Source organism: Lagenorhynchus albirostris, chromosome 12 (genome assembly GCF_949774975.1).
Source record: "Lagenorhynchus albirostris chromosome 12, mLagAlb1.1, whole genome shotgun sequence".
Classification (NCBI taxonomy): domain Eukaryota; kingdom Metazoa; phylum Chordata; class Mammalia; order Artiodactyla; family Delphinidae; genus Lagenorhynchus; species Lagenorhynchus albirostris.
The window spans coordinates 12,094,936-12,121,828 of record NC_083106.1 but is presented as its reverse complement, the minus strand read 5'-3'; the positions used below and the strand labels follow the sequence as shown (position 1 = coordinate 12,121,828).

The following is a 26,893-nucleotide window of genomic DNA, read 5'->3' as shown; positions in this document are numbered from 1 at the left end:
TGTGTGTGTGTGTGTGTGTGTGTGTGTGTGTAAGTAGTAAGGAAAGATTCATTGTGAAGGAAAAAGACACGAATCTGTTGGTTTACTCATTGAGGGGCAAAGGTTAAGCTTAAATCAATATTCAAACTACAAAGCCTGGAAATTTAGAAATTTTTTTTTTCAAATCTTTGACCACTACTACTGATAACATGTGCTGTTTTACCTTTAGCTATTTGAAGAACCACTTCTTTAACAGAAAACAAAACACATCTGCCAAACTCAAAATTCCTACTTAATTTAAGTGAAGTTGGTGGAAGTAAAATATTTACTTTGTACCTTTAACATCTTATGATTCTCTCAGGAAATATACCTGGTTTCACTATCAAGTTTGGTGAGTTATACTGTGCTCATTTAAAATAATAAGATTGGGAATTCCCTGGCGTTCCAGTGGTTATGACTTGGTGCTTTCACTGCCATGGGCTTGGGTTCAATCCCTGGTTGGGGAACTAAGATCCCACAAGCCACATGGTGGGGTCAAAAAGAATAAAATAAAATAAAATAATAAGATACAAAATTACCAAATTATTGAAATGGGGCAAAAATATTTTTTAAAAAACCCTCGCAATCCCAGCACCCTAATAGAATTATCTTTATTTTTTATATCATTTTTCAATCTTTACATATATACTCTTAAAACTAAAATATCAATACATTTGTATTTTATTTGTATTTTATTTGTATTTAAAATACAAATACATTTGTATTTTTTTGTATTTAATAGGCTAACATATGCATTTTCCCTTTCCTGTATTTCTAGTCTTATTCTAACCATTAAAAATATTTTAAAAATTGTGATTAAGCAAACATAATATTTACCATTTAACTATTTTTAAGTGTACAGTTCTGTGACACTAAGTACTTTCATACTCTTGTGCAACCATCATCCCCATTCATTTCCAGAACTTTTTCATCTTCCCAAAATGAACTCTATGCCCATTAAACACTAACTCTCCATTTCCACTCTCCCCTGGCAACCCCCATTCTACTTTCTGTCTTTATGAACTTGACTATTCTAGGTCCCCCATATAAGTGGAATCATACAATATTTGTCTTTTTGTGACTGGCTTATTTCACGTAGTATAATATCTTCAAGTTTCATCCATGTTGTAGCAGATGTCAGAATTTCCTTCCATTTTAAGGCCGAATAATATTCCATTGTATGCGTATAGCCCATTCTGTTTTGTTTGTCCATTTATCTGTCAATGGACACTTGGGTTGCTGCCACTTTTCTTTTTTTTTTTTGCGATACTCGGGCCTCTCACTGTCGTGGCCTCTCCCGTTGCGGAGCACAGGCTCCAGACACGCAGGCTCAGTGGCCATGGCTCACGGGCCCAGCCGCTCCACAGCATGTGGGATCCTCCCGGACCGGGGCACGAACCCGTGTCCCCTGCATTGGCAGGCGGACTCTCAACCACTGCGCCACCAGGGAAGCCCTGCTGCCACTTTTTAGTTATTGTGAAAGCACCACTATGAACATGGGTACACAGATATCTGCTCAAGTCCCTGTTTTCCTTTCTTTTGGGTGAATCCAGAGGTGGAATAGCTGAATCATATGCTAATTCTATTTGATTTTTGAAGAACCATTGTATTGTTTCCCACAGTCTAATCATTTTAATTGTCTATATAATATTCCATTTTGTTTCTGTGTCCTAATTTACTAAACCATTCCCGAAGTGTTTCCTGAGGAATCTCAAGTTTTCATTTTTTTCATTGGATGGAAATTAGTTCTGGTTTAGATAGTGCTCCAGGTTTTTTGCCCTTGTTTAAAAATAACTCATATACATATATAGCTACTTCTGATGGTTGATAATTGTTTTTTGCTTACTGCCACCTCACAATGACTCCCCTTATCCAGGACGTGCCCTATCGATGGGACTAAGTCCTCTCTAGCTAGACTTCTGCTTTCCAATGTGGTGGCCACTAGCATATATTTAAACTTGAGCCAATTAGAGTGAAATAAAATTAAAAACTTATTTTCTCAGTTGCGCATGCCATAGTTCACATGCATGATAGTCGCACGGAGCTAGCGCCACTGAATTGGGCGTCACGGATATAGAACATGTCCACCATCTCAGAAAGCTCTATGGCGAGTGCTGCTTCAGACTGTTTTTGACTCTGACCACTTGGTTACGGCTGAATTAGAGCCTATGAGTTACTTCCCAAAATGATTAAGTCCTAGGGGAAAGGCCAATGATAACTGCACTTGGAAGAGAATGCCATAAACTCTGGAATGTGAGTTTCATAATTCACAATTGGGAATATTGCTTCCAGTGGCTGGGCTACTCCTGCCCGCTGTTTCCCACATTAATCTTCTTCAGAAAATGAATTATTGGTCTTAAGTTTCTCGGTGATGATCACCTAATCCAAGCTGGGTCAATCCAGTTCCTTACTTTCCTCTTAAGGACTTTGGAACTGGGAAGGAGAGGCTATCAGTCAGGTCCTCTAGATGTTTAGAACTATAAAACCAGGAGTGACAGTCATATCCCACTAAGTAAAACAGAGAGTGGATAAAGCAACAGAAGGAAAACTCAAGCTGGTAAGCAGATAAGGCTGCTTTAGGCTTTCTAAATTCTGGTTTGGGTGCCTTCCTTAGGCCCATCTGCATTCCTGACTTTGGAGAAAAATCTGCATCCTAATGGTGAATTCTTTAATGCTTAAGCTAGCTCGAATTGGTTTGTTACCTGGGAATCAGAATCCTAATATACATACATACATAAACTACACACATGGGCATTGACATGTTCACATCGTAGAGGTGTGTGTAGTTGTGCACAAACTTTGCATTTACTCTTTGCACTGGGCCTCCAGACTCCCCTTTACCCTCCTCTAACGTTTCTCTACTTTTCCTCTTGCTTTACTTCCTTCTCACTAAAAGAGTGTGCTTAGGTTGTCCTCTGCCTATTTTATTTTTCTTTTCCGTCCCTTGGTCAAAATACGCCTTCTGCAATCCTTCTGGCTATGGAAGCTATATGAAATCAAGTCCTGTAATATGTTAACAATGGATTTAATTCTTTTTTTTTAAAATATAATTCTTTAGCTTGTATTGCATCTTAATCTCTCAGGCCTAAGTAATTCGGTCTACATTCATTCATGAATGACTGAATAAATAATCCCTCATAGGCCAGAGCGGCAAATGTTGAGTGGTAAAAATCTGGCATGAGCAGAACTGAGTGGGTACTTCCGCAAGTCACAGCATGCTACTGTAGATGAACTGATTAGGAGAAACCTCTGGCAGGAGGAAAGAACGAGACCAACAGCACCCCAGAAGGCAGAGGCACACAAGTGTCCTAGGTAGGAAAGCACTCAGTGTTGTCAAGGAACAAAGGAGACCACTGTGACCAGAGTAAAGAGGACAGGGGAAGTAGTGTGAGCTGAGATAGGTAGGACCTTCGGGCCATAATAAGAGGTTAAGATAATATCTGAAGTGCAGTGGGAAAGTCTTAAAAAGATTTAAACAAGTGAGTGACCTGATCTGATTTGTGTATTAAAAAATTCCCCTCTGGCTAGAGTCTGGAGGATGAATGACAGGGACCAGTTAGTTAGGAGGCTACTGCAATTGTTGGCAAGAGATCACAATGGCTTGGCCTATGAACTTTGTGACACATTCGAGATTTTCAAAGTGGACATATAAGCTCTTACGAAAAAGTTATCCGTTTTACCTTCTAAGTAGCCAGCCACCGTATTAAAGCTGTCAATGAAGTAGGCTCTAAAAAGCAGACCCTAAAATGTCAAGAGGCGCCTGCCTTCCCCAGTTTCACACGGTTCTGGGCTCAGCTCTTACATTAGTACCTTGATTCCAACAATCCTCTAGAGAAAAATTCTGCCGTCATCTTTCCCCCCTTTCCTTTGAGTGAACTTCGGAGAAGTGATTGCTGAAAAATGACTCCCAGTAAGACGACAGTGGTGTTTGGGGTTCAGTGATACACCCCTAACTTTTAATTTAAATGCTCGCTTTGAATTTGGTATCGGTTATCTTACATTGCACGACGTGAGAGAGAAGGCGTTTTGCTAGCAGCATCTATTTCATCTAGGAAAACGGTATTCACCCTCTGCCTCTAAACCTAGGGCAAAATTCCTTTAGAATAATTCATCTTTCATAAAAGATGGGTTCTTTCGCCTATGGAAATCTTGTGCGTTCTGGGCACGGCTTCCCGCTGTACAGACAAATGCACTCATTGTCTAGACCACGCCGGTCCCCCCCGGATTTTATGCAGCGTGCATTTCCTGCACTGAGCTGCTTGCTCGCTGCAGGCGTGCTTCCCTCGTCCCCCTGCCCCCGCCCGGATCCAAAGCTTTTGTTTCTAACGTTTTCTCCCGACGCTATTAAAATGCTTGGGCACATCGTTACCAAATAAGTGGATGACTAGGAGCTTTTCCGGCTGTTAACCTTTAGGCCAACGTCCAGTAAAGTTCTGAAAAGCAACTAAACCTCATGTAAAGGGGCCAAGCCACATGGAAACAACGGAAACGTGTATATTGCCTAAACTTGCTGGAGGGACATTTGGCATTTTCTTAGAGCAATGCTTTGCAGTGGCCCCAAGGGCGCTCCAAGAGGCAGCAGCACTCGCTCCCGCAGCGGCGAGGAGGTGGGGTGCGGGTGAGGGGCAGGGACCCCGGGAGCCGAGATGAGCGGGGCCTCCTGGCGGCGACGCTCTGGCCCGCGCGTGCTCGATGGTTCCGCGCGGCGGCCCGGGCCTGCGCGGTCCCGTCGCCAGGGGGAGCGCTGGCAGGCGCCGCGGATCTCCGAGCTGCGCGGCCCGACTCGTGTCCGCCATATTGGATGCCGCAGCCGCTGCTGCCAGCGCTTCCTCCTCCGTCTTCGCCGTGCGCTGCTGGTTCCTACGGCCCGAGCGGCGGGGAGGTGAAACAGGAGCCTGTCGGAGGAAGAGGAAGAAGGGGGTGGAGAGTGTAGGGGACCGGGCTAGGGGGTGGAAGCCCGAGACCGAGCGGGGCGGAGAAGAGAAGGCGCCCAGCCCCTCCCCCGCCCGCTGCCAACCAGCCCCGGCAGCGCCTCTGTTTCCCGGACCAGCGCTCCGCCCGCCCTAGCGGCCATGCCGGGGCCTCGCTGCCCCTAAGGGAACCTTTCCCTGCCGGTGCTTGCCCTTCCCCTCCTGCCCGGGGTCGCAGCGGCCCGGCCTCCCGCCGGCGCCCCCTCCTCGCAGCCGCGTTGCCGCCCCCGTCTCGCTCTCCCCACCCAGTGCAGTGGCCGCCGCCTCTTCCGCCGCCGGGCTCCGAGCCTCCGCACCGACAACATGGAGGCTGTGAAAACCTTCAATAGCGAGGTTGGTATTGTACTTTAGCCTCCCCTCCTACCCACGCTCCCCCCAACCCGGAACGAGGCCACTGCGGGAGGGTGGGCACTGGCCCGCAGTGCTTTTCAGGGTGGGGCGAGTGGCGGCCTAGCTGTGGCCGTGGGGGAGGGGTGTTTCTCTGCCCCGGCGCCCCTCCCCCGATTCCGTGGGCGGAGGGCTGGAAGAGGGCCGCCCCGGGGCGGAGGGAGGTTCCGGTGTCTCCAGCAGAGTACTGAGTGGCTGCGGGGCTGGAGGGAAGGCCCGCTTGGGCCCTCCCCCGGAGGCTTACGGCAGGTCTCTCCGGGTCAGTTCCGCCGATGCCTGGCCCGCCCATCTCTTTCCTGGGCCTGCGGGATTTTAACTGGAGGCCGGGCATCACCGCCCAGACCTTTCCCGGGCAGGCCGTGATCGGGGGTAGTGCAGGCAGAGCACCTACAGGGGTGATAACCTGTGGTCACCTTGCAAGTAGTGTTTGTTTATAATTGAGATATTGTTGGCTAGGTAACCTGCCAACTAGGGACTTAAGCTAAGGGCATGGTTGATCGGGAGGCGAGATTATTCTGCAATTTCTCCTATTCTTACTCCCCCCCCCGTTCTCATCATCCGACATAAAGACAGGCAGGGTGAGTTGTGCATGCAGAGGGAAGATGCTGGAGAAGCATTTCCCACGGGCTCCTTCACGTGTCGTATATCGGGCTAGATTTTTAACAAGCAGGTGTCCAGTTTTCACTGTTTAGTTGAGTTCACTAGTCTGAAGGGAGACAAGTTTTGATAAAATATTTTAAAATCTTTTAAAACTCCGGTAGGACTAGACCTTAATGCTAACATTAAACAAGCATTTAACAAGTACATATCTACACAACCAGAGTTATCCTTACCTGTATGACTTATTTAACAATATTTTAATGTGATGTTAACTAAATTTATATAAATTTTATGAACTTTTCATGTGGAAGTGCTAATACTCCATTCAGTAGTATAATAGTGATATTCTGAACAGGGCAATACTTTAAAAAGCTGTTTTACAATTTTGTTTTCCAAAAGGAGAAAACTCGTTTCCTCCTCCCTCCCACCGTCCCTCTTTTCTCCCTCCCTCCCTAGAATTGACGTTTTGGAAACTTAGCAAAGAGGCTAAAAGTTAGATAATATGTGAATTAAACTCTCCATATTAGACTAGATAGCAGTGACACAGTTACATGAAAGCAAGCATTTTTTTTGGAAAGGATTTTCTTTTTCAATACTGGATTTTCTTTTTTTTTTTAACCGCTTCTTGATACAAATTAGAGCAGTAGACTTGGGAATCTTTTCCATTTTTTTATGGATTTATAGCTGATAATTTGGGTCAGATTATAAAATTTGGTTCCACCCCACAATACTCTTGTCCTTAAAATCTGGAATAAAAAGTAAGAATACTATATGTTCCAGTTTATTGCTAATAGTTTCATGGCTCTGCAGGGGGGAAAAACAACAGGTCTGTAGCCTTTTTATTTGCTACATGTGGTGCTATAGCACTAAGAGAATGTTAAAGTGTTTTTTTTTAATTATAAAAAATATCCTTTCTCTTATTTCCTTGCCATTATTTGTTTACCCTACGCCTTTTTGTTGGGTGCCTCTCCTGTTTATCTTGGGGGTTCCTAATATGTATCGTCCTCCATTCCCAGCCCTCCCTGCCATGTGGTAGATACAAACAAGTGGTTAGTACACTGTGGTTGGTCACTGTAAAGGGTGGTGGATTACAGGTGTTAACAATTGGTTTTTCATTTTAGCATTGATGTTAAGGGTAAGGAGTCTAACATTTAAATGGCTGGCTTGATGCTTCAACTCTTCTCTCAGCTAATCTTCATAAGAACTTGAGATTTGTGGTAGTATTCTCATTTTAGTTTATGTAGCACTCTCTCTTTTCCCCTTACGTATTTCAGAGACCTTAAAACATCTTTTAACTTCCTATTTACTAATACGTTCGCACTTCACCATATTTGAAAATGGGGTTGACTTAAAAATTGTAGCAGTTAACAGTCATAGAATTGAGGAAGGGCAATAGATTTTGAAGGAGATTCAGAAGAATATACTTTTTTTTTGCTTTAAACTGAAAGTACATCATCCTGTTTTTTTCTGATTTCTGAATATAGTTTCTGTGAATATCTATAACACTTGCTGATGTAGTAAAAGTTTGTTGTTGCAAGGAAGTATATAGTGGGAAATAGTTCAGTAATGACGTTTTTCCATTAAATCACGTTGCAAAGTGCAAAAATGAAAAAGGAATCTGAGTTACAGGATTAGGAGAAAAGGATGTTTTAGAATGTTTACTTGCAGTGAATTTGGCTTTTAAAGGCATCTATCCTTGGGCTGAACCCAACAGAACTTTCTCTGGCAAGTTTAAAGGTATCTTTGAAGCACTGAATTGTCAAGAAGTGCCATTTGCTTGATAAGGCACCACAATTTAGCTCTATATGTATAATGTTTAAAATAAGAAATGCTTAGCTTTTATAACTTGCTAATTATCAGGTTTTTCAAGATTAAAAAAAAAGACAAGCAAGCAGATCTTGGCTTGAAAACAGGAATGTGCCAGAGATTTTAAAGTTCAGAATGTAGGCTTTTAATCTGCAGATAGTGGCTAAGTCTCAGTCTGAACGTGTGGGGTCTTCTGCAGGATATGTCCGAGTCATGATGGCGTGTCTGCTTCCCTGCCTCCCTCCACCCCCCCAACCCTTTTCTCAAAGGGGCTTTGTGCCTCCCTACCCCGTTTTCAAATGCACTGTCAGAAGATCCTTTACGTGGTAAATCCCTCGTACGTATCATGAGTTAAATGAGATTGAGGCTCAAGAACTGATATTTAAGTGCTCATTGTGCTAGTTTTGTGGGAAAACTTTAATTTCCAGTTAAGCATCATCCTTGTGATAAAAGTTTTCAGAACTAATGTCAGTTCTGAAATGATGAAAGAAAATTTGTCCAGGATGGAATATAAGATTCCCTAACGGTCAGTGCTTGACCTGAGCGGTTAATTCCAGAAGAATTATCATCATTACAAGGTATTGTAGTTACTGCTGCTCAAAGATGGTGGCATTTATTTGTTATGATGGTTTAGAGTTCTCACCTCAGTGGAAAGGGTCTCATCTTTATCTGTTTAAATCTGTGGATTACGTTAGGACCACAGTTGATTACTGGAATGCAGCAATTTTATGTGAGCTACATATTTGTACTCTGTCCGTAAGACTCCTCCTGTATGGAGGTTATTGTGGTAGGGTTTTTGTTTTTGAAAAGAGGGAAAAGAGAATAGCAATACAGGACCCTTTCCTTAGAAAATTATAACTTAATTGGAGAGGGCATTTTAGTAATACAGGAACTCTTAAAATAATATGTGGAAAATATAAGAATCTCTTATGCATTATAAGAATCTGTTATGCATGTATCAGGAGAACTATTGCAGTTTAATTTTTGAATTTACCTTGGTTCTTAAATTCTTTACTCATCTTTAGGATATCTAAATTCTTAGTGTCTTTTGTTCTTAGGATCCTTTGGTTAGTCCGATAGCTTACTCTTTGTTTCAGGATGTAGCCCTTTCCAGAGTCACTTTAACACCCAGTACATTTTCCTCTTCTGTGCCTTGTCTTTCACATCAATAGTGAAATCCCATCTTCATTTTATTCCATTTCCAAGTTTGTATCCAGAGTGTTCATTTGGTTAACTACAGGACTTTTAATACAGTCTTTCCACCGATATCTAGTAGTAGGCATGGTTTGGTAGAGAACAGTGGGAAAGGTAACGGGAATAATAAAAGCATGTGAAATTTGTTTTTATATTTTCCCCTTGTGGTTCAGGAAAGGGAATTTATGTGAAGTAGCTATAAAACGTTGCCTTTTTCTTTTCTTTTTCATGTATGGGGGAAGTCTCTCTCTCCTTTTTCTCTCCTGTTTTGATTTTCCAGTGGGAGTTTTAATTAGTCTTTTTTTTTTTTTTTTTGCGGTACACGGGCCTTTCACTGTTGTGGCCTCTCCCCTTGCGGAGCACAGGCTCCAGACGCGCAGGCTCAACGGCCATGGCTCACAGGCCTAGCCGCCCTGCGGCATGTGGGATCTTCCCGGACCGGGGCACGAACCCGTGTCCCCTGCATTGGCAGGCGGACTCTCAACCACTGGGCCACCAGGGAAGCCCCAGTGGGAGTTTTAATTATAACAATTAGTCTATCTTTTTTGTTTCTACCTTGTGAAAATCCCTTAAAGACGTAGCAGTCTTGGTGTTATAAAGGAAGGAAGCCTTCACTAACCCCTCCGTGCCCCCAGTGGTTTAGGTCAAGTTTTCTCAGCCTGGGCCCTATTGATGTTTTGGGCTGGATAATTATATGTTGTGAGGAGCTGTCCTGTGCATTACAGGATGTTTAGCAGCAACCCTGGCCTCTACCCACTAGCTCCCCCATTGTGACAACCAGGAATGTCTCCAGATACTACCAAATGCCCCTTGGGGGGCAAAATCGACCATGGTTGAGAATCACTGATTTAGGTCCCCTGTTAAACTGTCTTAAAACACTGTGCTTTTCCTTCTAGTGATAACTACAATTTTAAGTAGTTAGCAGTAATCTTTCCCACCATATTATAAATTACATGAGGACAGTGACCACGTATCTTTATTGCTTCATATCCTTGGTACATAGCATAGTGCCTTAGTACATAGTATATGCTAAATAAAGATTTCTTGAATGGATAGCTTGATGGTATAGTAGGTAGCTGAATGGCCTGGACCAAGGCAGTTAACATTTCTGGACATTTGGTTTTCTCCTCTGTGAAATAAATGATTGATTTGAGATTTTTAGGTTCCCTATTAGTTGGGAGATTCTTTCACTAAATATGAAATTAATGTTTTGGAGGACTTAGTATGTATAAGCATTATTTTGAAGGTCATTTTATGGCATTGTAGGCGTATAGGAGTTTAGATGGGAAATTTAAAATCAAAACTCTGATTTGTTTATGATTTTCACTTCTTACTAAGAGGGGATAGTGGGAAGGGGACTATTCCATTGAAAGTTCCAGTTAGATTTAATCCATCCTAAATTTTGTATTGTGTAATTATGCTATTTTCAAATCCTTTTTGCTTTGTTTTTCATTTTAAAACAACATATGGTAAAAGTTGTGTTTTTATCTAATTTAAAAAATTTAGAATACAAGGATAATTGAGACTGATAATAATGATTTTGGGGACTCTGAGAGTGTTTCAGTCATTCAGGATTAAATATAAAAATTTTTTGGCAACATTGAAATTCATAAGATATATATAGTTCAGCCGTTCTACTTTAGGCTAGCATTGAGTTTGTTACAGTAATTTTGATTGGCATTTAGGGGACATCTGTATTCCCCAGTCTTCTAAATAGTCATATTTTATGATCACTTGCTCCATTTTTTTAGAAGTATAGTTGGCTTAGAATTAGTGCTGGTATTGCTGCTTGTACATGGAATTTTAGGTATTTCTTCTGGGCCAGTTTTCCTGTTATTGGACAACAACTAACTCAAAATGGTTTGAGAGAATGTAATCAATCTTGACCTTGAACAGTGGCTGAGCTCCTGAGCTCTTAAAGTGAGCTCATTTTATCTGGTTTTGTTTTCTCAACATCTTTCTCTACTCCTCTCTCTCAGGATTGTGCCTCTCTACTCCTGCTTGTACAGACTGCTTTTCCAGCAGCATGGACACAAGAAGCATAGTAAGATGATTATGACCCACATAAGGCAGGCCCTTTGGAAAATACTTAGGGTTAAATTGGTAGTGAAATGATGTCTTGATTATATGGGAAGTACTTGGGAAGCAGAATAAAGTTTGTCACTTAGAGTATGTTGGTAATCTGAAAGAGAACATGTAGGGAATAAGTTGAATTTTTCACAAAAAATAGGTTAAGTGAAAAAAAAGTTACTGTGCTTAGTAGTGAGTATAAATCATATCTAAACTCTTGTGCATTTACTTGCATTCTGCTCCGTATAGTTTTTTGTATAAGAAATATTACTTATGTATATAATGTGAGTAAATTGCAAATCTCTGAATTTGGTGGTAGGAAGTAAAATACATCTTATATTTTGAGGAAGTTCTTCAAACTATAAGATGACAACAGATCATTGACAGATGTTGTGTAGTAATGGAAAAACAAGACAATCAAATTTTTGATTTTCTAATTATAGAGGAGCAGATTTTGTTAGCGGTACTATTATGAGAAATAAATGCTGGTGAGAAATGTTTCTGTAGCTTCTGATTCCTTGTCTGAGTTAGTTCTATCTTAAGTTTGATGGTAAACATGATGCATTTGATCTTTCTGATTCTGATTTTATGCATTTATTTCGTCTTTGTAATTCTGCTTTGCCAGTTTCTGATACACCATATTTTAAAGTCAAGGAAGGGTATGTAAATATGTTACGGTATCTACTGTAGGTCAGGAAATACGTTAGGAACTTTGACACTACTCTATTTAGTCAGAATGGGGAATATAGATTATTGTTCATGTTTTTAAAAGACATTTGTGGCTATTAATTTAATGTATGCCAAATTTGTTTTTAAAATAATTCTGCAACTTAGTATACTTTATAAAGACTGACTAGTATACTTTATAAAGACTTAGGATTTCATTCGTTTATTCATTTAACCAGTACTTAATGAATGCTTACCATACACCAGCCGTTTTTCTGTCTGCTGGGATACAGTTGTAAACAAGACAAGCGAAAAGCATACCCTCTTTGAGCTTATGTTCTTGTAATCCTTTTTCTTTCACCTCATCAGCTTTGTGTGCAATGACCTTGCTGCAGAGCTAGTGAGGCTGGGCAGGCGTTACTGACTCTGGGCTTGCTTCTTTGCCAGGAACTGCGTGGGATTGAGCAAGTAGACTTCTTAAACAAGAATGTGATCTTATATTTTCAACAACGGGGAAATAAGACAAGCTACGCTATTTTATTTTAAACTAAATTGTCGTATTAAATCTCCATTTGGCATTTTGGAATCATAACTGTTTTTAGAGAACACAGTTTTAAGGATGTTTTCTTTTGTGAGTGAGATATTAATTAGTCTCCATGTGTAAACAATTAAAAAATACTTTTAAGTGGTGACCAAACCCTTATGAGTTTGGCAGGATAAATTAAGGAATATTTTTATTTTTGAAACAAACTTTCCCTTGATTTGAGTGCATGAAAAAAATTTGGTGTCTCTCTTTTTCTCTCTTCTATAAACACTAATTTTCTGAATTTGATTTAATTCCTTGGGGCTTGTGAGTGAAGGATGAAAAGTTTGGATCATGTATTTTATGATCTTGGGAACTTGGGAAATGATATAATCTTTTTAATCTGGGTCACAGTATCTGAAAGATTGACCAGTAGCCCTGAAACTAATACAAGCTGTATGTCAGCTATATCTTAATTTTTTAAAAAAGGTTGACAGAGTCCTGGTTAATGATTTTCTTTAGTAATGTTTTTGATACTGTAAAGTTTTATGGTTAAAAAAAATGATACAGGTATTTGAATTTATTGAAATGGTAAGAAGAATGTTGAATAAGTTAAATTTTTTGCAAACCAAAACACATAGCAAATGTCTAGTTTCTAAAACAGCTGCTTGCTATGGTGAAAAAAACGTCTGGCTTGTGTAATTTTGAAGTATTTTTTGTTTACCAAACATTGTTAAAAGTGAGCCACTTTATAATATATGGTGTTTTATGCACCTCTTTTCCGCAACCATTATTATGTTTCTGTGGATCTTTAGGGTTAATTTGTGAGAAAAGTAGGATAGGTGCTGTCTTCATTTTACAAACAAGGGAACTGAGGCCTGCCATTGTGATTTTACCGAGGAAAAGCAGCTTTGTGTTAGAGCTGAGACTGGAAGGGCCGGCTCTCAACTCCTGGTTGAGATGTAAAGGAGAACCATCACTCGATTTTTCACAATTCTTTTTGCTGGTATAATGTCCAAATATAAATTAACTATTTTTCCCCTTTTTATACTTTATTTTTACGACTTCAGGTTTACAGAAAAGTTGAAAGAGTGATAATTTTTATGTACATTTCATCCTGATTCCTCTATCTAGTTAATTTAATCATATTTGCTTTCCTATTCTCTTTCTCTCTTGACATACACATGAACGACACATGTAAACTTTTTTTCTGAACGTTTGGAGAGTAAACTGCAATTAATGCCTTTTACTTCTAAATATAACTGTCTTTTCTGAAAACAAGGACATTCTCTTATGTAACCATAGTACAGTTACCAAAATCAGGAAATTAATATTGATATAATGCAGTTGTCTGCAGACCTTCAGATTTCACTGTCTGTACCAGTAACGTCCTGAATAAAAGGAGTAAATCTAAATCCTACATCACACCTTGCATTCACTTGTCATGTCTGTCTAGTGTCCTTTAATCTGGAGCAGTTGGTTATTACTTTGTCTTTTGTGACCTTTGATGATTGATGAGAATAGGCCAGTTATTTTTAGAATTCCCTCAATATGGATTTGTCTGCTGTTGCTTTATGATTAGTTTAAGGTTATGCTTCTTTAGCAGGAATAATCCAGAAGTAATATTTTGTCCTCAGGAAGCACATGATGTCTATTTATCCCATTAGTAGGGAGGTTAACTTTTTTCTGCAAGGTTTCTCCATTGTAAAATTACTGTTTTTCCCTTGTGACAGATATCTTTTCTAAAAATTAATTAATTTATTTTTGGCCACTCCATGCGGCTTGCAGAGTCTTAATTCCCCAACCAGGGATCGAACCTGTGCCCCCTGCAGTGGAAGCACGGAGTCCTAACATCAAACTTCACTCTTCTTTTTTTAGCATCCAGTTAGTTCTTGCCTGAATCAGGACTAAGATGGTTGTCAGATTTTCTAAGTCTGTTGTTCGTTTATTATTGGCAGTGCATAAGAGCTTTTCCTTCTCCCCATTTATGTATTTATGCATATCGGTATGAACTCAAGGATTCTTTTCTTATTCATTGGGGTGTTTTGATGTCAGGGCTCCTTCAGGCTGGCACCTGTGTCATTGTGACATGTGCTTATCAGTTTTTGAGTACTTACTTTCTTGTATAAGATATTCCCACCCCAGCTCTGGAATCAGCCATTTCTCTGAGGAACCCTAGTTTCTTCTGGTGGTTATCTGTTAACAGATTGAGCTAGAAATTGGGTATATGTCTGAACATGCTTATGTGTGTGTGTGTGTGTGTGTGTGTGTGTGTGTGTGTGTGTGTGTGTGTGTGTGTGTGTGTGTGTGTGTATATATATATATACACACACACACACACACACACACACACATTTTTGTTGTTTATCCATCTGCCTATCTAAAAAGCCATGAGTTCATCCTATCTCCAATAACAGTCTAGCACTGTAGGGTTCATTCTGGCCTTTCCCTTTTGCAAATCTGTAGTTCCTTTCTCTGACAGTGAGAAAACTAGTTCCCATTATCCACAATATATTTACTTACTGTTTTATCAATCCTAAAATTACTTATTGTTTTATCAGTCCTAAAATATGCAGAAAGTAGTTGCAGAATTCTAAACCATAGGTCTGAAAACAAACCTATTAACTAGAATTTAGTATTTGTTTATAGTTCATCTTTTTTAGCCTGAGGATATATAGTCAAAATGCAGTGTTCAAAGATTGCTTTGTTAGTTTTTTCTCCCTTAATGTACTTGCTATTCTTTTGAAATATAATTTGGCTTTTTTTTCTCTGTTTGTATTCCTTTGTTTTTTCCTCCATCCGTTTTTGTAATGTTTTAGTATGTAAAATATTAAACATAAATTAACTTTAATCCTCCTTTACTTCTTATTAGTCTCAGCATTATAACCACTTATGCTCTGGTGAAAAAAAAGAGAAATGAAACAAAAAACCATTTCCTTAGTATTCTTCAAATCAAATAAACCAAAATTTAGAGGTTTAGATATGGAGAAGGTCTTAGGTGAAAAATATGTTTCTAGTAGCAGAGATTCAGTTCATAGGTGAAAGTACATATTCAAAAAACTTTCATTCTCTTTTGAATGGAAACTCCATTCACGGTTTCTGTAGAGGGCCAGATGGTAAATATTAGGTTTTGTGGGCCGCTTATGTCTCTTTTGCATAATCTTGTTGGTTTCTCACAGTTCTTTTAAAATGCAAGACCATTCTTGGCTTGAGGGCCTACAAAAATAGGCCATGGGCCATACACTTATGGCCTTACTGCACTCTGAAACCTAAGAACTTGGTTAATAGCATGCTACTTGCAAATCAGAATTATAATTGAGCAGGAAGATATATTCTTTTATAGGCTTTATAAGCCTTTTTAACATCAAAAACAGAAACAAAATAACTTTAAAAGCTGCCTTAGTGAAAATATTTATTCAACATGTTTTTTGAGCACCTACCACCATGTGCAGATGTGCAGACACTGTTCTAGGCTCTAGAGATTTAAGTGTACAAAACACACCCACACATAAAACCTCTGTCCTCTTGGAGTTTACATTCAGTTTTTTTGTGTGGGTGTGTACTGGAAATGAACGTTTCTTGTTTTTCCACATTTAGTGACTTCTGATGGACTAAAAGTTTTTTTCGTATTAATTGCAGAGCGAGCATTCTTTCTTGAAAACTTGATAAAAAATGCAGCAAAGGGAGCAAACTTTTAAAAGCTTTGTTCATTTCTTCCTGTCTCCCAGTCATGATGCTTTCATTGTGTAGCTACACTAACTCACTAAAGGAAGAGAAGAGAAACCTCATTTATTGGGCACAGAACCCAGACCTAATTTAGTGATGAGTACACATGTATTACAGATCCTTAAAAAGCTGTTCAACAGTGTACATAACAGTAAATCAGCTAATCTTCCTTTACTGCTTTAATGAATGAATGAAAAAATTTTTTAATTTATTTGTTTATTAATTATTTTTGGCTGCGTTGGTTCTTTGTTGCTGTGCTTGGGCTTTCTCTAGTTGTGGCGAGCAGGGGCTACTCTTTGTTGATTGTGATGCGCAGGCTTCTCATTTGCGGTGGCTTCTCGTTGCGGAGCATGTGCTCTAGGCGTGTGGGCTTCAGTAGTTCTGTTGCACGGGCTTAGTTGCTCTGTGGCATGTGGGATCTTCCTGGACCAGGAATCGAACCTGTGTTCCCTGCATCGGCAGGCAGATTCTTAACCACTGCGCCACCAGGGAAGTCCAAGAATGTTTTTTAAAGTATTGCCCAAAGTTAAGGACCACTGTGAAAGTAGTTGCTTGTGTAGTTTTCTTGAAATAGGGAGAAAGTCTCCTGATAATGCTAATATGCATTTACCTAATAAAAGCTTAAAAACTATGTGCAGGTTATCTATCTTTTGCCTGGCTTTGAATAAAAATCATCAAAATGAGTTTTTACCATGTTGTATGTTAGTTGCTGAAATGACTTATAGCTTTGGGTAGTTTTTCTGTAAGCATTTAATAAACCAGTTAGTGCCCCCCCCCCAATGCTTTATTGAAATACGAGTGACTGCTTTTGTAAGGATTATTAACATGTTTGGCTTTGTTTTTTCTACACCAAGAAAAGTGGTTTTTATTTTTATAGCAGTTCCTCTTATTGGGCAGAATTTTCCAAATTCTTGTTCCCATTTTGTCAGAGAACTCAGAACCTCTTTTAGAGGCCTCTCTCTGCTTTGGTGGCAATTACAAGAACAAGGGTTGTGACCAACTTAGCTGAAGAGGATTGATATCCCAAAGGAATAGGCCAGAGGCTGCCACATCATTCCTAGTACAAAATTTCCCAGTCACTACTTTGATTCATTTGCAAAATCAAAGGATTAGATATCTCAGGCATCTTAGAGCTGTTAACAGAGAGTCGTTCCAAATAATTCTGAGTGCTTCCTTTATTTTGCTAGTCCCTCAAGCTTGTCAGACAATTTTTTCATTCTATTTTAACTATATTACAGTTTTCAAATTGCTAGAATGCAATAATAACCCGCAAAGGTTCTAATGTAATAGCAACTAGTGGTTGGAAGGAATGCTGGAAAGTAGTGGCTGGTCCTTTGAGCCTTGTTATTTATGTGTATTTGCCATCTAGCAGGCATTGTATTCTGCAGAGTGGTTACCAGGTTAATCAGATACCTGTGTCCTTTTTCTCAGACAGCTCATATTTTAATAGGGGTGGGGTTGGGAATGGACTACCACAAAGGGTAAGAACGTAACGTGACATGAATACTATGATACAGAGTAGTGGTGTAGACAGTTTATAAACAGTATGTGTATACTCTTCTGTGTATATCATGTTGTACACAGTATGATGGAGGAGACATTGTGTAAGGCAAAGGCTAGAGATCATTTTCAAGGAAATGGCAGCTTTGGGTAGGGGAGGTGGTTGGGAGGACTGCTGGAGGGTTAGGCAAGGGTCTTCTGATGAAGGGTCTTTGTGTACTATGCACAAGACCGCATTTTTAATCAGAAGGGAATGGAGATTCTGAAGGGTTTTTAATAAAAGCACAAGTTTTAAATTTGTATTTTAGAATGATGATTAATATCTTTGCAGAACAGGGCAGGTCAATGAGGGGTGAGATTGAGGGAAGGAAGGTTAAATTACTATAGAGAAGATGAGCTCAACTACAGTAATAATGGGGAAGAGATGACTAGATGAATGCAAAATAAATTTAGTAATAATAGGGAGCTGGATATAAGGAAGAGGGTGGTGCCACAGGGCTTTGGCTGAGTGACGGTGTAGATAAAATGATATGGTACCAACCATTAATAGGGCAGATCAGGAGGAGCAAAGCACTAGAGGAGGAAGATAATTTGGTGGGTTGGATGAGGGATCATTTTTCCCACCTAGAATAAAAGAGTATGGAAGGAGGATTGAAATCACCCATATCTCAACCACCCAAAGACAGTGTAACTAGTTTGTTGAATACAGTTGTAGTTTTGAGCATCTTGAAGATTTGGTGTCTATGGGACATCAAGGTGGAGATGACCAGCTGGATATAGGTCAAGCACTTAGAGAATAGGCTAGAGATGGAGATTAGGGGGAGATGATGTAGAAAAAGAAGAGAAAAAGGCTTGGGGCAAAATCTTTTAGAATCTTTTATCTTACTCAGTTTTTTTTTTTTCTTTGTTGTTTTAGATAAGGATTGACCCTTTCTGTCATATTGTATTTGTGAATGTAAGGACATTTTAAAGCAACTCTGCTTGGAATTTGCCTGATTTTAAATTCTGTTTATACAACCAGATGTTCTTATATGCAATTAAAAGTTAAGTAGTAAATTGCATGGTCTATGAATAAAATTAAAGATTTAAATTTTGTTTAATGAAACTTTATTAGAATTCCATAACATTGAGCCGACTTGTATCATTGAGTGTTTTCTTAGCTCCTCTTGGTCACGTAGTTTTTTATCATAACTCTGTCTGCAATAACCAATTTATTGTGAACATGGAATTGTGGTGAATTTAAATACTGTATTTTTAGAAATAGAATCCATATTTATTTGAGAAATTCCAGCTAATATGGTTTGTAATGAAGAGGATTGACAAATTAATTATTCTTTCTCTTGTTCTCATTTTGGCCATTTCACTGTTAATAGATTGCTTATCAGTTATTTAGTAACTCTAAAATTAAGAGGAGGTAAAATTCACATCTTTTTATTTTAATGTTACAAAAAACATAGGAAAGAACTGAAATCAAAGAAAGGTGGTTGTTTGGATTCCTGGGAAAATTTAAACTGAAGACTTATTTTTATATATGTACGTGTTTGTTTATACATTTTGTTTTCTCTCATAGAGAATCATTTCTGTTCTCTTTGATTTTAGAATGGGGTAGCTAAAGACCATTACACTCATGGTAAGCATTTGTAGTTATAGGTTCTATGATTGGGTTTCTTGTTTACTTCCTTGTTAATGCTTAAACTTGATTTCCAGAAATTGCAAATTTTAGACCTGAAACACTTGTGATAGTATATCATTTAATAGATGAAGAATCAAGACCCAAAGGTGCTGAAACTTGTTAAGAATCACAGTTTATGAGAGGCATATAGTTAGCAGCCAAATTAGAAGAAATTTCTGTTCTCTGCGTCTCAGTTCATTGTTTTCACTTTTTCAGTATAATTTTTTGAGTGAGATTTTGGTAGTGTTCATGTGTGTTGTAGGTGGAAGAGGAGTGGGAATTGGTGATTCTTAGTAAATTAATGTCACTTTATGCTAACCCTGGACCAGAATGAGGAACAAACTACTAGGCTGCTGCTTCCCTGCTCATAAAATAGGTGCCATAGGAGAACACGCACTCCTTGGCAGAGAGGCGTTGTACAGTAACACCCACTTAGCCAGCAGTTCCCTAGCAACCCAGCCCTCTGCAGAAGAGTAAAAAAAGCCTTTTTTACTTGTACCTTCTTCGTAGAAGAGGGATACAGTTACTCTGTAAGCCTGTATCATTAGCATGTTTCTAATTTTCATTTTAATAATGGTGGCTGCTCTGTAACTGCTTTCTTTAAATTTTCATAGACAGCTGTTTAGAAAGCTCCTGGTACAGGTATTTTAAGGCACAACAATGCTACAAAATTAATGTGGTTGCTTTCAAAGTAAGATGTGATAGATTACAGTTGGCAAGGAAGGAGGTAGTTGTTTTACCATTTATAAAATGTGATTAGACAAGATAAATTTTAGGATCTCTTAAATATTAGCCCTAATGAATAAGTTTTCTAATTAATTTTTCTTAGCTTCAGTTTACTCATTTTAAAAATAGGGATAGTGATACCTTCCCTGACTACCTCTCAGAATTGGTTTAAATATTTAAAATATTGGCTGGTTTGAAATATTCAAAAAAGTTGGTGTATATAAAATTTTAAATATTCAGAGAAGGTGGTTTAATATATAAAATTGTAAAATAATTTTATAAAGTACTTAGAAAGCTAAAGAATACTAGTTCTAATATTCTTAGTTTCTAGAGAAAACTAAAAAGTACTAAGAAAAGTAGTTTTTTTTTAAAGCTGCTACTGGGAACATTTACTGTCATTGTGGATGTCTCTTTTGCCCTGGAAAGTATTTTCATATTGTAACATTTTAATAATGGATAAAAGTTTTGGAGAGTATGAGCTATAAAGAAAGTGCTGTATTATATTCAACATATTTTCCAAGTTGGAGAAATATTTATAAGTTGAACAAAACTTTTGAATATCAGACAGTAACAAAATACGGACCATGATGTATTTTGGACCAGTATTATTTTTGGTCATCATTTATAAGAATTTCAATGTTCTACTAAATCCAGCAAGACTTTTAAGATAATCAATTTTAAATAGTTACTACGAGTATAATTTTGCACCAGATTGTATTTAAAGTATATATGTCATCATATATAAATATGTGTACACATTTATGTTTATATATACACACACAGACACACATATAGATGCATATAGAAAATTCTGCAAAGTAGCCTACCAGCCTTTTAGCCGTGGTTGTTTCTTAAGAGAGAAGTAGGTCTATAGGGTGTAGCGAATGAGAGTTTTCAGTGTTTGGAATTTTTCATTCAGCATCTATTACCATACCAGTTTTGTAATATTTTCCTCAAACCCAAAATACTATGTGTCTTAGCTTTGGGGAGGAAGATGGAGTTGGTCTGTTTTAATGTTATTTGAATTAAATCCTTTAGAAGAAGTGAACTTCCTTGTTAAGGGTTGGAAGACTCTTAAAACTTGATCAGTAGGCATATAAGCTTCATAATCTGTTGTCTTTAAATCTTCTTGGTTATTATTATTGGTTAGGTTGATGCTATTACATGGTTGTCTCCACGGTCATCTACCATCTTACTCAGTGACTCAGTTGTATATGTTTAGTTGGATGCTACTTGGAGGACTTTGCTTTGTTTTTGCAAACTGAGTGTTGGGGTAGCCAGAAGAACTGGGTTTGAGACATGGCTCTGTAGCTTAACACCAGTTTGAATTTAGTTAGGTCATTTACCCTAAGTTTATATATCTGTAAAATGAGAATAATAAATACTAATCTTACTGGGCCATTCTGAAGGTAAAAGTGATATAGCATGTATAATATGATAGTGCTTAATAGTTGACAGTGCCATAGAGATGAAAAGTAATATTTATTTTTAAAGATTTTTTTTTATATATATATAAATTTATTTATTTATTTTTGGCTTCATTGGGTCTTCATTGCTGCGCGCGGGCTTTCTCTAGTTGAGGCGAGCGGGGGCTACTCTTCGTTGCAGTGCACGGGCTTCTCATTGCAGTGGCTTCTCTTGCTGCAGAGCATGGGCTCTAGGCACACAGGCTTCAGTAGGTGTGGCACACGGGCTCAGTAGTTGTGGTGAGCAGGCTCTAGAGTGCAGGCTCAGTAGTTGTGGTGCACAGGCTTAGTTGCTCTGTGGTGTGTGGGATCTTCGTGGACGAGGGCTCAAATCCATGTCCCCTGCATTGGCAGGTGGATTCTTAACCACTGCGCCACCAGGGAAGCCCGTAATATTTATTTTTATCTTTCTTCTTTATTATGCTACTGCGTATCTCTTTTTTTAGTTTTTGCATTTGTTGCTTGTATTTCTGAAATGATTTTACTGTAAGGCCTGCTAGTCTTTTGGTCTACTTATTCTCTCTCTGATATTTAGTCTTCAGTATTTTATTCTTCATCTCTTCAACTCTTAGCTCTTCAGGAAAGACTGTAATTTTGCTTTTCTCTTCCGGGATGCAGTCCCATATCTTCTAGGTATTATGTGTACATAAAATGGCATTGTTATCATCCCAGTCTAAATTTGTCTTTCTTCTACAAACTTACTTTTAGACTTCCTCTTTATGTCGGTAGTAAAAGTGTGTTCCCAAACACTCAGACCTGAAAACTTGGAATTTTCATAAGTGTCTCTCTTTTATTTGTATCTTTTCAGTCATGAAATCCAATGAATTATTTTTAAAAATACGCTTTTCGTCCTTCCCTTCCCTTTTATTCTTTTTTTTTTTTTTTGCATTTCACTTCTAAAATATATTTTTTTTAAAACATCTTTATTGGAGTATAATTGCTTTACAATGGTGTGTTCGTTTCTGCTGTATAACAAAGTGAATCAGTTATACATATACATATGTTCCCATATCTCTTCCCTCTTGCATCTCCCTCCCCTTTTATTCTTAGTACGAATACTTTGGTCCATATTTTCATAACTCCCCACTTGGTTTGTTATAGTCAGTTTTTTTTTTTTTTTTTTGCGGTACGCGGAGCACAGGCTCCGAACGCGCAGGCTCAGCGGCCACGGCCCACAGGGCCAGCCGCTCCGTGGCATGTGGGATCCTCCCGGACCGGGGCACGAACCCACGTCCCCTGCATCGGGAGGCAGACTCCCAACCACTACGCCACCAGGGAAGCCCGTTATGGTCAGTTTTTAATTGACTTTTATTATTCTCTGTTCTCTCTTGTTCGTACAGTAGAACGACATTTTTTAAGATTGCTAGATTAATTTTTACTAGGTTAATCTCTGAACAACTGTTCTGTTTGAATCACTTTGTATTTTGAAAAACCATTAAGAATCCTTTACCTTCAACTGTGCAGATCTCTTTTTTTTTTTTTTTTTTTTTTTTTGCTGTACGCGGGCCTCTCACTGTTGTGGCCTCTCCTGCTGCGGAGCACAGGCTTCGGACCCGCAGGCTCAGCGGCCATGGCTCACGGGCCCAGCCGCTCCGCAGTATGTGGGATCTTCCCAGACCAGGGCATGAACCTGCGTCCCCTGCATTGGCAGGCGGACTCTCAACCACTGCGCCACCAGGGAAGCCCTGTGCAGATTTCTTAACTGTGGATTTAATACTTTTTATAAGACTATTTTATAAATAAGTTATTTATAAATATTTATAAATAAATATTATCAATATGTTTGTCATAAGCATTGCATATTTGAAAATGCTATGAAATAGGACGATTTACTATATGCAAAGCTATACACTATGTATTCCCATCTTTGTGTCTTGTTTTTGGTACTTAGTGATACTCCAGTAGGAAAGCACAGCAGTCTGTTGAGATATTAATGCATTCCCATTAGGAAATAGCCACTTCTCCAATCATTTGTGAAAATTACTGCTTGTCAAGAGATTTATTGATGAGTATGCTATATGTGTAAATAGTGTAGAAGCAGAATCACAGCTGTGACAGGAATGCTCTCTTTTTCCAATCAGTCCATTTCACTTCCACTTTCTTTATTAAACCTTTTATTTGTTGTTTCTAATTACATTTCATTTGTCTGAATACCTTCCCCAGTAGCATTTTTTATTTTGGCACTAAATTATGCCCCGTGTTCTTGTTTTCATGAGGCAAAGTCTTAAGGTCCTCATGGATCCCCCATTTTTAAATACTAGTTTGGTATGTTATTCCTTTGTTAAATGCGTATGGGAACGTGTGGGAAGAAAAAGATGCTCAGTCACTAATGGTTAAGTAAATTGTTTCCCCATACACCAGCTTTTTAATATACACACTTTGGATTAGTATCTCCAAAAAATTACCTGTGATTACATTTTGGAGAACTTTGGGATCGTTAGTGAATTGTCAAAGCTGACAGTGGTAAATCTCAGAATATGAAGAATCTGCTATGTTAGAGTAATGATGTGTCTATGACCCTTCCTTTCCACTTCAGTAGATTGTTAGATAGTTGAGGTGAAAGGCTTTATGTTATCTTTTATCCCCTGAAGGGCTTAATATATTGTGCATATCTACAGTAGCTTATCAGTGGATGTTGGTTTGATTTAAGTCACCCACTAGCTTTGACCTGTTAATCAGTTCAGTTTGGCTTTGTATTTCCCAGTTCTTTTTGTTCTATTTGTTTTTAGTTGATTTTGTTTTGTTTTTAGTTGGTTTTACCTTGAAAATAAAACTTGATTGATCTCAGTAAGATTATTGCGTGAGTGCTTATGATTAACTCTCAAAGTAAATTTGAAAGTAAGTACACAAGGGTGATTGTTGTACGTCAGTTACAAGTTATATTGAGATTATTTCAGAGTGAGACATTCCACTCCTTTGAAATAGTTCTTTATTTCCATGAATATTGGCATAGGATTATAGATACAGGGTTGCAGAGATTGTTAAAAGTAAAGTTTGGGGGGGATGGGAGTAAAGAAATGTATGTCATAAATCTGGCTTTGGCATTCTGCTCCTTTGAGCACAATAGATCTGTTGCATTCAGGTGAATTTAGATATGAAGAAGCTGGATAGATTATTTTTCTAGCTGTATTTGGTTACCTGATTATCTTTGGAACCTAGTAAGCTAATTTATCAAAGTTAAATCAGCTTATATTTGAATAACTAATATGTGCAAGGAAGTTTTTGCATTTAATTCTTATAGTTATGAAGTTGCAGTTATTGCAAATATTTTCTATTTGTCATGTAGCATTAGACATTTCCATATTTCTGCATTAATAATGTGTATATCAGGTTTCTATCTCTTAGTATACCTTACTAAATCTCTCTTCCTGGACATTTTTTTTTTAACTGCCATGTAAAATGTTGATGTAAAAATAATCATGATTATGGCCTTTTGCTTCTTAAAATGTGTAAAGTCACTGGTGAAATTTTATAGCTCTTATATATAGTGCCATACTGTCTTTTTCTTCCAGATACTGTAGTTTTCAGTTCTAAAATTTCCATTTGGTTCTTTTTTGTAGTTTCTCATTCTGTGCTGAAAACTTCTATCTTTGCATTTATTTTGGGAGTTTTCTCCTTTACCTTATTTAGAAAGATTATAACTTCTTCAAAGTCCTTGACTGGTAATTCCAACATCAGTGTCATTTTGGGGTTGGCATCTGTTGATTATTTTTTCCCTTGATCAGTGTGGACAGATTTTCCAGGACAGTGAGAGAGAGAGAGAGTAAGAGTGTGTGTGTGTGTGTGTGTGTGTGTGTGTGTGTGTGTGTGTGTGTGTGTGTGTGTGTGTGTTTTGGTATGTCAAGTAAGTTTGGCTTGTATGCTAGACATTTTCAATATTGTATTGTAGTATTTTATTAAAATCCTCTGAATAATGTTGATTTTTGTTTCGCAGGTATTCAACTCCGTTTGGTTCAGGATGCAAGTTCTGTCTTGCCTTTTTGGGTGGTTCCAGTGTCAGTTCAGTTTTCAAAGCATTTCTTTTGCTGTTTAGGTGTGCCCAGCATATGTTCCACTCACCTGTCTAGGTATTGGGTAATGGTTTACATAGATATTAGTTCTCAAAGCCTCTGCTGGGCTTCTTTGGGTCTGTTTCACACAGGCACAATTTTAGGACAAGCCCAGGACTTACGTTGGGCTCCTCTCTATCTCTCTCTGGGGTTCCCATACTCTCTCCAGATCCCAGGGCATCCTTTTCCTTGTTCTCTGGCCAAAATGTCAGGTTTCTCTCCAGGTTTAGCCTTCAGAGTGAAGTGGCAAGAGAGAGAAGAAAATGGTATTTTTGGATAGTAGGGGCCCTTTTCCTGTCTGGAGATGGCTTTTCTCTTGGCGTTTTTGGTGCTGGGGTGGCAACAGTGGCTGTCCTTTAACCTTTAGCAGGGCCTGGGAAGAAAAGGGGGAGGAGTTGTTTTTTCCCTCACCCCTGCTTCCCCAGTAGTGTGGACGATTCCTTTTACCTAGTCTTCTGGCTAGATGAAGGGGGTTTCCCCTAGTATTGTGTTTTTAATTCTGGTATTGGCTGCACCATTTAATAATGCCGGCTCTGGGATAAAAGTCTGGAAATAACGGAGGAACACAAAACACTGCGAAATTTTTTACCTTAACATCCACACACAGCTCCCCGCCCCGCTGTAACTGGTCATTATTCAAGTTTGACTCCAGTGGCTTGGTGTTCCCTTTTACAGCATCCTCAGGTAGTTGTTTTTTATATGTAGTCAGTAGGGTTTACTTGTAATCAGTGAGAGAGAGAGAGGCTACAGTTGCTTACTCCATCTTGGCTGACTGTAACTTCTATGTACCTTTTTTTTTTTTTTTAGAAGATGTTGGGGGTAGGAGTTTATTAATTTATTTATTTTTGGCTGTTAGGTCTTTGTTTCTGTGCGAGGGCTTTCTCTAGTTGCGGCAAGCAGGGGCCACTCTTCATCGTGGTGCGCGGGCCTCTCACTATCGCGGCCTCTTGTTGCGGAGCACAGGCTCCAGACGCGCAGTCTCAGTAGTTGTGGCTCACAGGCCCAGTTGCTCCGCGGCATGTGGGATCCTCCCAGACCAGGGCTCGAACCTGTGTCCCCTGCATTGGCAGGCAGACTCTCAACCACTGCGCCACCAGGGAAGCCCTATGTACCTTTTTTAAGAGTAGTTTTTAACCCCCCTTTTCCAGGGACTTGGGAGGGTTGTAAAAATTTGGATGTTGGATTAAAGGACCATGAAAATAAGTTCTTGTGGCCTAAATTTAATTCTTTAAATGGTAATATTTTGGGGGGGAGAGATGATAGTTTTTCTTTGCTACTAACACAGTTTTAAGCTATAACTTAGATTCTAAAATAGCTTCCTTTTTGATAGTATTTAAAACTGTAATATTAACCTTAGATGTCTGCCATGCTTGAGAAATGGGATATTCTGCTTAATAATATAAAAGGTTAATTATTTATGTGAAACTGCTTATAGCCAATAGCAAAAGATAATTTATGAAGGATATAAACATTTGTATTTGTCATAATAATCTGGTTAGCACCTTTACATATCAAATTCT

At 38.7% G+C, this 26,893-nt stretch overlaps 1 protein-coding gene across 6 annotated transcripts in view; it reads left to right on the top strand.

Annotated features, from left to right (window-relative positions):
- The first annotated feature begins 4,785 nt into the window (after positions 1–4,785).
- Positions 4,786–26,893, top strand: part of SCAF8 (SR-related CTD associated factor 8) — a 198,680-nt gene continuing 176,572 nt past the window's right edge. For 4 of the 6 annotated variants that reach the window (XM_060167252.1, XM_060167250.1, XM_060167251.1 and 1 more), the window contains exon 1: positions 4,786–5,321. In XM_060167252.1, coding sequence (XP_060023235.1) covers positions 5,292–5,321 — 30 coding nt within the window. In that variant the 5' untranslated portion in view covers positions 4,786–5,291. Of the gene's footprint in view, positions 5,326–10,954; positions 11,020–26,893 lie in introns of all 6 variants that reach the window. The other 2 variants (XM_060167255.1, XM_060167253.1) reach the window with 2 other exon arrangements.